The sequence below is a fragment of the Amphibalanus amphitrite genome, unplaced genomic scaffold, assembly GCF_019059575.1.
Source record: "Amphibalanus amphitrite isolate SeventyFive unplaced genomic scaffold, NRLGWU_Aamphi_draft 000922F_arrow, whole genome shotgun sequence".
In the NCBI taxonomy this organism is placed as follows: domain Eukaryota; kingdom Metazoa; phylum Arthropoda; class Thecostraca; order Balanomorpha; family Balanidae; genus Amphibalanus; species Amphibalanus amphitrite.
This window is the reverse complement of record NW_024882416.1, coordinates 206,526-215,802: the sequence shown is the minus strand read 5'-3', so window position 1 is coordinate 215,802 and position 9,277 is coordinate 206,526. Positions and strand designations below refer to the sequence as shown.

The following is a 9,277-nucleotide window of genomic DNA, read 5'->3' as shown; positions in this document are numbered from 1 at the left end:
TTTATGATTTTCCCTACATCAGTTCCTTGAGCGAACGTTGGATGAGCATAGGTACATGGAAAAGCACACTGTCCTTTGATTTGCGGCGTGGCACGTCGCGAGTGGAACGGGACCGGCAGCCGCTGGAGTAGCGTGCCCGGCCGGCCGGGTCGCTGGGTCGGCGACTGTCCGGACTCTGTTTACCCCTCTCGTGACTGGGGTCGGCTCCTACCGTGGACTCTGACCCGGTGCACCCCTCCCGTTACGGCCCCCGTGTCAGCCGTCACCCTGTGATGGACCGCAGGCCGGCCGGCAGCGGTCGTTACGCCAGCGCGCCGCCCGACCGGCGCCGAGCTGCCTTGTTTCGGTCTATTGAATTCATCAGCGGCCGGCCTGGTGCAGGGGCGGCGGCGGGCGCACTGTGTAAGGGGTTGGGATGGGCGGGACGGTTGGGACGGCTGCGACGCCCACCATATGGGGTGACGCCTCTGACAGTTAGCTTGGCCAGGCAATCGATCGTCAGTCAGGGAGCGCAGCGGCAGCTGTGCTCGCCCCGCCCCCGCCCCCGCCGCCGCCATCGACCGGTGCGCTGACGGCGCGGCGCCGGCCGTGTCGTCAGCCTCGCTCCGCCCCTGCGCCGGCGCGGGGCCGACCTCGGGGGAGCCTCCTGGGAGCGGGCGCAGCGCCAGAGCTCGCCTGACATCAGCCGCGGCCGCCGCATACCGCAAGAATAGACACACACACGTGACACCGCACGACGCCACCGAGTCAACATGGGCGCGGACGGCGGTGAGCCGCTGCAGAACGGCGCCGGAGCTGACGACGAGAGCATGCCTCCGAACGAGGCGCGCGCCCTCACCGCCGGAGAAAAGCCACCAGAACTCATGGAGAAGACTGCAAATGGCGAGACGGAGGTGGACGTCGAGGGGGTCGACTCGGGCGCCCCCGAGTTCTGCGGCCTCACCAAGGAGGAGCTGATGCGCTATGCTAACGACCCGTTCTGGGTGCGTCTGCGCTGGGTGCTGCTGGCTGTCTTCTGGCTGATCTGGCTGGCGATGCTGGTGGTCGCCGTGGTGATTGTCGTGCTCGGCCCCAAGTGCGCACCCGTTCAGAAGCTCGACTGGTGGCAGAAGGACACCATCTACCAGATCTACCCGCGCTCGTTCAGTGACGACAGTGGTGACGGTGTTGGTGACGTGGCTGGTGAGTGCCGGGAGGGTAGAGGGAGGGAGGCGAGAGCGCAGGGCGTCGGTGGATGGGTAGAGGGAAGGGTGTCGAGGAGAGGGAGAGAGCTAATTGTTATTCCACGCGCGTCCGGCGTTCGTGCCTGGCAGTCTGCTACAGACTAAAGTGAAGCCTTATCAATGGTCCTTTCGTTTCAACCTTTGTGTTCGAAGTCTGTAAAACTGATGTGCAACAAATGATTGCAGCGGGGTTTTTGGTGTGCCAAAATAGTATTTAGTTTTACGCGCCGATTCGGTTATGCAACATTGCTGACGCCTAGCCTTTTCCTCCTGACGTGCTGCCCTCACCGGGCACGAGGCTCCTGGGAAACCAGTTCAAACCGGTTACAGCGCCGGCGGCCCCGCCCGGGTCGATCCTCCTCCCGGGGCCTCCGTCCCCGCTCGCCGCCTGGTGGCAGCTCGGGGAGTTAGGCTACTCAGAAACCCGACCCTCCCCCTCCCCCCAGCGGCTACGCTCCCGGGACTGCTGACGTCACTAGCAGTGGGAGATTTCCGCCCCCCCCCCCCCTCCGCCTCTGGGGCATTCCACGTCAAATCGAACAAAAATCGGCTGTTTTGCACCTTACCATCAGCGATTTCATTATAAATTTGTGGGCGAGTTCCTGTGTCGCCCCGAACATTACATTGATGTTTTTTGCACATTCTGACCACAGGTCTTCTAAATATAGGGCATCGAATTTTTACAAAATGTTGCATCTTTATATTTTTGAACGACCATAACTTTGGTTGTACTTGGTTGATTTTAATGAAATAAGCCTTACTGTTTAGGTAATTTCTTAAGCATTTGTTTAGAATTGCACCTACTTAAATATATGACCTTGAAATTTGCTTAACTCTGTTCTTAAGCACAAAAATTGAAATAGCAAAAAACACGTCACCTTCGATTTGGCTAATTTTCATATATTTTATTGCCTACCATATTCTTAACAACCTGTGAAAAAAATAGAGTGGGCCATTCATAAGTTTTGAAGAAAATGGCACATATGCAAACGTATGTTAGCACGCGCAGTGGAGGGGGAAGAGTGAATTTCGCCCCACCCCTCCTGTTTTTCGCCAATATCTCATAGTATTAATGCGAAATTAATTATAGCTACCTGTCCAAAATTGAATAGCACATCTCATCGTGCAAGCAAGAAGAAAATCGGCTCACAACTGTTCTAGTAATAGCGGTGTAAAGTGAACATTCTGTCGCCGCGGCGACGCGGCACCTCGGCAGCCGGCGTCGACCGCTAGCCGCCGCCTGAATTGTAGACTGTGCCGGGACGGAACGGAACGGTTCCGTCTTTACATCGCGCTCCTTACCGCTGATTACGTTCAATTCGCGTCAAATTTTGTGAGAAGACTAAGAAATGTACAGGCAATCTCATGGTGTAAGAATTTTGAAAATCGGTTGGTAAACAATTGAAATATGAACGTGTAAACACAAAATTGTGATTGCTGCGTTTCCCGCGTCGGCCGATCCCGCCTCAGCCGGCGACATGTTACTCTTAGCAGGTCTCTAACTGCCATATTTATTATTGGATTAACTAGAAATTCCCCATACATACTCAAAAATGTATATTCTTTCGTAAAGTGAAGATAAAAAGACGTGAAGATATCGATGCGTGATAATGTTTTCGTTGAATTTTTGGCTTCATGATGCATTTCCACACGGCTCAAAATTCACCGCAAAATACCGTTTGCCTGAGACACTTTTACTATGGAACTTGAATGCTTGACTACGATGACTATGTATTTCCATTCTCGCAGAGTTTGGGATATCACTTATCAGCAATCATTCATTTCAGAAAGTGTACACAAGCAAGCATGTCTTGACTCTGTCTTTCAAGGTCACGCGCGGTTGCGTGATGTTGATGCATGAAAACGGCGTTTGCCGCGAGAGTTATGAATGGCCCACTCCAATTTTTTCACAGATGGTTAGGAACATTGTGACGGACATAATATGTAAAAATTACCCGAATCGAAGGTGACGTGTTTTTTGCTATTTAAATTTTTCTGTTTTAATTCAAGGTCAAATGCATTTCAAGGTCACTTCAATTAAATTTTATAATTAAAAATCAAAGCCTTATCAATTGCCTACAAGACCCTGTTAGTATCATTTTGATACCGGAAAAGGAACCAGATTTATAGACATTTAAAAAATTGATGTGTGGCATTTTTGGCTATATTCGATGACCTATATCTCAGCAATACTTTATCAAATTTCGAAAATATTATACGTAACTCAGTTTTGAACCATGCCCAGTCTGCCTACAAATTTTCAGAAAAATCGAAGGGGATGACGGATTTCGGTGTTTGATTTGACGTGGAATGCCCCCTCTGTCTCACCCCTCCCCTCTCCCCTACTGCGACGACCGCGCCTTAGTCCCGTCAGAGCCAGCGTCGCGTTGGTGTACTGTATGACATGGGCCGTCTATTTGGGGCCGTCTGCGCCGCAGCTGTGCCCCGGCTGGTAATAGGTTTTGTTATCACAGTCCGCCAGCCCGGGGGAGGGAGGGAGGGGCGAGGGTAACGGGCCAGGCGGAACGGGGTCGGGGAGTGGCGGTCATCACCCTCAGTGGGGAACGGGGAGGGGGTAATCGAGGCGAACCAGCCGGGGGATGGGGCGTCGCCCCCCCCCCCCCCCCGAGGGGAGGGTGGGGCTGTGCTTTGCTCGGAAAAAACGGCGAGGCGTGATGTGGAATATATCGTACTTATTCACTCGTCAATTATGTCCGTGTCCCGCCTTCAAAGCTCCTAAAACACTGCGGATGTTCGAGGGCATGACATGTTGATAACACAGCAAAACGTGTGTGAGTGAGCGGTATTCGTATTCGTCGTCCCACCCACGCCTTTCTGATCTTATGTCGGATGTATCCTTACATTTGACTCGCTTTCAGTTTCCCTCTCCGCTGTGAACCTGTCAGTAACAGCGCCGTGTTGTTGGCAGGAATTCGCACCAAGCTCGACTACCTGAAGGACCTGGGCGTGCGCTCGCTATGGCTCTCTCCGATCTACAAGTCGCCGATGAAGGACTTTGGGTACGACATCTCCGACTTCCGCGCGGTAGACCCGCTGTTTGGCACGATGGAGGATTTCGACGGCCTGCTGGCCGACGCCAAGGAGCGAGGTTAGTGAAACTGCGGGCGGTGGCCAGTGGGTGGAAACTGCGAATGAGCGGGGTTAGTGAAGTTGTTGAACTGCGATTGTAATGTCTGAAGTTTGAATGCTATGAATGCATGCGACTGATGGAGGTGTTCTGGACTCGACAGATTGATCACTTGACAGATTCAACAGATTGATGACTTTTGTCGTCTGTTGTATTTTAGGGGTCTGGCTGTTGGTTTTCTGGCGTCGGAAGAATGGATTAACCGCCACAGATGATATCCCGTTTGCAGTCAGGCTGTTATTGTGAGTCTGCCCGTTAATATCTGCCTGTTTTCCTCCTAGCCGTTGTCTGACGTTCTGTAACCCTCCCACCGGCAGACATGCACTTCATCATGGACTTTGTGCCGAACCACAGCAGCGACCAGCACGACTGGTTCCAGCGCTCGGTGAGACGCGAGCACAACTACACCGACTTTTACATCTGGGCGGACGGTGTGGGCGGCGGCCCGCCCAACGGCTGGCAGTCGGTGTTCGGCGGGTCGGCCTGGACCTACAACGCGGCACGCGGCCAGTACTACTACCACCAGTTCCTGCCGCAGCAGCCCGACCTCAACTTCCGCAACCCCAACGTCGTCAAGGAGATGGATGATGTCATCCGCTTCTGGTTGGACAAGGGCGTCGATGGATTCAGGTGAGACGATTGTAGGTGCGATGGCTATGTTTTTGGTACAGAAGAACAACAACACTCTTCTAATAAGACGGCTAGGTTTTTCTTGATCGAATGATGATACAAAGGCTCTCACCTAGCTGAGCGAGAGTTACGCGGGATAGGTTTTCTACATTGTTTCAGCCTTTAGATCACGTAGCGCTGAATCGAGCTGAGCTGATCGTCTTTATTTTTGTTAAATACGATCACATCCTGTGTTTATTTATTGTGACCGTTATAACGTCACTAACCGGTGTCCGTTTTCCGTTGCAGACTGGACGCGCTGAAGCACCTGTTTGAGACTGAGGATCTGACCGCCACCGAGCCGCGTCTGCCCAACACGACCGACTCCGACTGGGGCGCGTTCAACCACACGGGCGTCACCACCGACCTGCCCGAGACGTTCGACGTGCTCTCCGGCTGGCGCAGCATCTGCCAGGAGTTCGAGGACAAGGACGGCGAGCACAGGCGAGTGACGCGTGGGTGTTAGCATGGCGACCGGGCTGGTGGGGCTGAAACGACGGTCTCGACAGCAGGGCTGCTGGATGTTCGCTGTTCGCTTTTATCTTTTTTCTTGCTTTGCGACTTATCAGAACATTGGCTGTCGTTATTAGTTATATTTTGAATGTCCGTTCTTCAGTTACTGCACACAAACTGTCTCTGTTAGGCTCAGGAATAAACAAAAGTACTTTCAAATTGTATTCGCCATCTCGTATCACTTACCCCATGCCTTCTTTGACCTCTGTGTCGTGCCGTCTGCGCAGGCTTCTGATGGCCGAGGTTTATGGCGAGACGAGCCGTCTGATGCAGTACTACGGCAACGGGACCGACATGGCTGACTTCCCCTTCAACTTCCTGCTGGTGGAGCGTCTGAAGTCATCGGCCGACCTGACGGGCACCAGTCTGCAGTCGGCTATCGACGAGTGGCGCCGTGCACAGCCCAACGACACCTGGGCCAACTGGGTGCTGGGCAACCACGATCAGCCGCGCGTGGCCTCTCGGGTCGGCGAGGAGGCGGCCGACGCGCTCAACATGCTCCTCCTGCTGCTGCCCGGCACGCCCGTCACCTACTACGGCGAGGAGCTGGCCATGACGGACGCCGAGATCGCTCCGCCGCAGCGCCAGGACAAGGCCGGCCGCGACCCGCAGCGGACGCCGATGCAGTGGAACGCCGAGGCCCACGCTGGGTTCTCGGCGGCCGAGCCGTGGCTGCCGGTCAACTCCAACTATCGCGAGGTGAACGTGGAGACCCAGCTGGCGGCGGACACCAGCCACCTGAAGGTGTACCGCGCCCTGCAGAAGCTCCGGTCGGGCGCCGGAGCCGAGTCTCTCACCGCCGGCGACTACACAGAGCTGGTCGTCTCTGATAAGGTGAGACTGGTGAGAGGCTTGGTAGAAAAGTCTGGTGTGATGGATGCAGTTAGGAAGGGATTGAGGGATGGAGCATGATGAAGTAATCCTTTTTCGTTTCGTAATTTTGCTACATGAATCACTTGAGAGGCGGTGATACTTTATGGAATGTGAATACTCATGTTTGTAAGAGAAACATCCCACTGACATTATTTATATTTAGGTATAAGTGCTGCCTAAATTGCCTTAAATGTACGGCTCGATTTAACAGGTATCATCTGCTTGATGTGTCCCAGCAATACCGCGTGTCGCGTGGCGTCCAAACACCCCGCTATGACTAGAGCCATATGGACTGACGCCGCTCTCCCTCCCCGGCAGATATTCTCGTTCATGCGTCTGCGCAGCGGCAACCCGGGCTACGCCGTGATCATCAACACATCCGACCAGACGCTGTCGGCAGACCTGACTCAGGCCGGCTCCAAACAGCTCGCCGATGAGGGCACTGTGGCCGTGCGCAGCTCACAGGCTACCAGCGAGGCCACCGGCGTCGGCACCCGCGTTCAGTTCAAGGCGGTGCCGCTCGGGCCTCGCGAGGGCATTGTGCTGTCGTTCGTGCCCAAGGCAGCCTCGTAAGCCGGCTTCGGCGACTCTGGGTGGTTTGCGGCGATCGCTGATGACGTCTGATGGCGCGCGATGTCCTCCGATGACGCGTGATGACGTTCGGTGACGTCCGGTGACTCCAGGCCAGCGGCGGCCCACCATCGGTCGGCCGGATGGCGTAATGTTCTGTTGCCTGATGTTGGACCGCTGCCGAACATTCAGGGACCCAATCGGTCTGGAGTCTGGTAAATTGGCCTACATATGAGATTATCGCAATATACTGGCCCCTTTAATCTGGTGTTTGTTGTCTCGACAGAGTGAGACGGTTATATGATGTGATCGAGATCGTATGAAAGCCTGACACGGAATCGAGATCCTGGGCAGCAGACGAGTTGATACACCAAAGGAGCCCATATCACGACAGTAATGAGTGGCACTGTACCAATAGGCGTTACAGGTTAAATTTATGAACGGTGGGTGTCGAATCTTGCTTACATACGGGCTTTCATACGGCCCGTGGACATACAATACAACTTTATTTCACAGGCATGCCATGAAGACGACTGGAATTATTTTTTCGGCGCTGATGTCTCTTGAAGTTTGACTAGCGAATGCCTACAAAGATAACAAGTCTCACATTTATGTACCGATTTATTGAACGGTTCAGGGTAACCCCACCTATGTCATGGGACGAAATGGTCGTTATTATAGATGTGACATTCTACAGCCAATTAGAGTGTTGAGGGGGTTCCCTGAAACAAGACGGACAGTGATATCCACGAAACGAATTATACTCCCAGTGTAACAAAATCTACTGCGCAACGTCTTCCTGTCTGACATCTCCGAAGTCGCCATTCCCGGTACCTACCAGACACTCCCCACCTATCTGTTCGTGGCGTTCCGCGTCATCTGTTACATTCCCAGACTATACCGGCGTTAAAAAAGCCACCCCGCGCCGCCAATGTCAGTCCACAGCCCGGCTCCGGCGGTCGCCCACCATGCTGCTTCTACTGGTGGCCATCGCCGCCACGGCGCCTCTGGCGCTGGCCAAAGACAGAAACTGCTCTGAGGGCTTCAAAGACCTGGGTCTGGAGGACAACCGGTGCTACTTCTTCAGCAGCGACGACAGCACGGTGGCCAACGAGACGTGGACGATGGCGTTCGTCAAGTGTCAGACGTTCGGCGGAGATATTCTCTCTGTTAAGGACCCGCTGCACTTCTATCCCATGTCCGTGCTGGTACAGCAGAGTGGCGCCGACGCCTGGACCGGCCTTTTTCACGTGGGCGAAACATTCAGCTGGGCTGACGAGAGCCCGTACAACGAAGAGCTCAATCAGTTCATTGTCAACAAGTCGTCCAGCGCTATGTACGGCTACATCTCGGCTCAGGACGGCATGTTTCACTTCACCGACGGGGATGAGGTGATGCCTTACATCTGCTACGAGGACACTCTGATCCCCACAGAAACTCCTCCAACTACTCCCACGCCGCCCAACTGTACCGACGGATGGCAGGAGTTTGACGGCCACTGCTACCTGTTCAGCTCGGAGGAACAGGTCTGGACAACCGCTGAGCACAACTGCTCCACCCGGGACGCTGACCTCGTCTCTATTCACGATCATGACCTGGTGACCTTCCTGCTCATTCAGGCGGGAGCGGACATTTTCTGGACCGGATTACACAACGAGAACACCTCGTACGCCTGGGCTGACGGCTCCAGCACAGAGGACATCGCCGACGTCGTCGAGCCCATGTTGGACACATGGGAACGCGGCAAGGACTGCGTGGCCCTCAACCAGGCCCCTTATCCCAAGTCGCTGGTTCATTACGACTGCTTCGCGACGCACAAGTATGTGTGCTACAAAGAGTTTCGGAAGTCTGATGCGTATGCTCTCGATTATTCTAACAAATGGTATGCTGTGTAGCGGAACGACTTCGACTGATGTAGGCGTGGCAAAATAGTGTGCATAGGTAGCCACGGCGTGAAATGCCTCGTACTTTCAACTTTTTGAATAGGCTTGCTTAAAACGTACAAAAACATGACGTGGCGTGTGCTCATGAATTGCTACATGAAATACACTGTTCATGCAAAAAGTTCATCGGATGGTTTTGCAGATGTGCCGTCGTTTTCCTTGTAAAACATAGTTTGGCGTTACGGCGCTGCCTGTCGTTTCTATCCCTACATAATCTGAAGTCAACAGTTTTCATAGGTGTGCGACGTCCACGGCCATCGGAGAGCATACCTACTATAGATATGTCACACTTCTGGCGACATTCGTCTTTTGTGTCCGAATATGACAAACACAAACAC

The 9,277-nt window shown here is 53.9% G+C and overlaps 1 protein-coding gene across 1 annotated transcript; it reads left to right on the top strand.

The window, feature by feature from the left end:
• The first annotated feature begins 640 nt into the window (after positions 1-640).
• On the top strand, positions 641-7,259 carry LOC122368089 (maltase A3-like). Its single transcript, XM_043341724.1, has 6 exons — positions 641-1,182; positions 4,153-4,332; positions 4,689-5,001; positions 5,290-5,484; positions 5,781-6,387; positions 6,745-7,259. Exons 1-6 carry the CDS (start codon positions 753-755, stop codon positions 6,997-6,999), a joined length of 1,980 nt encoding a protein of 659 aa, XP_043197659.1. The 5' UTR covers positions 641-752; the 3' UTR covers positions 7,000-7,259.
• Positions 7,260-9,277: the final 2,018 nt, after the last annotated feature.

Coding starts and splice junctions, on each gene's coding strand:
- LOC122368089 (XM_043341724.1), top strand. CDS start 753: ATGGGCGCGGACGGCGGTGAGCCGCTGCAGAACGGCGCCGGAGCTGAC. Junction 4,333..4,688: donor GGCCGACGCCAAGGAGCGAG/GTTAGTGAAACT, acceptor TCCCACCGGCAG/ACATGCACTTCATCATGGAC. Junction 6,388..6,744: donor AGCTGGTCGTCTCTGATAAG/GTGAGACTGGTG, acceptor CCTCCCCGGCAG/ATATTCTCGTTCATGCGTCT.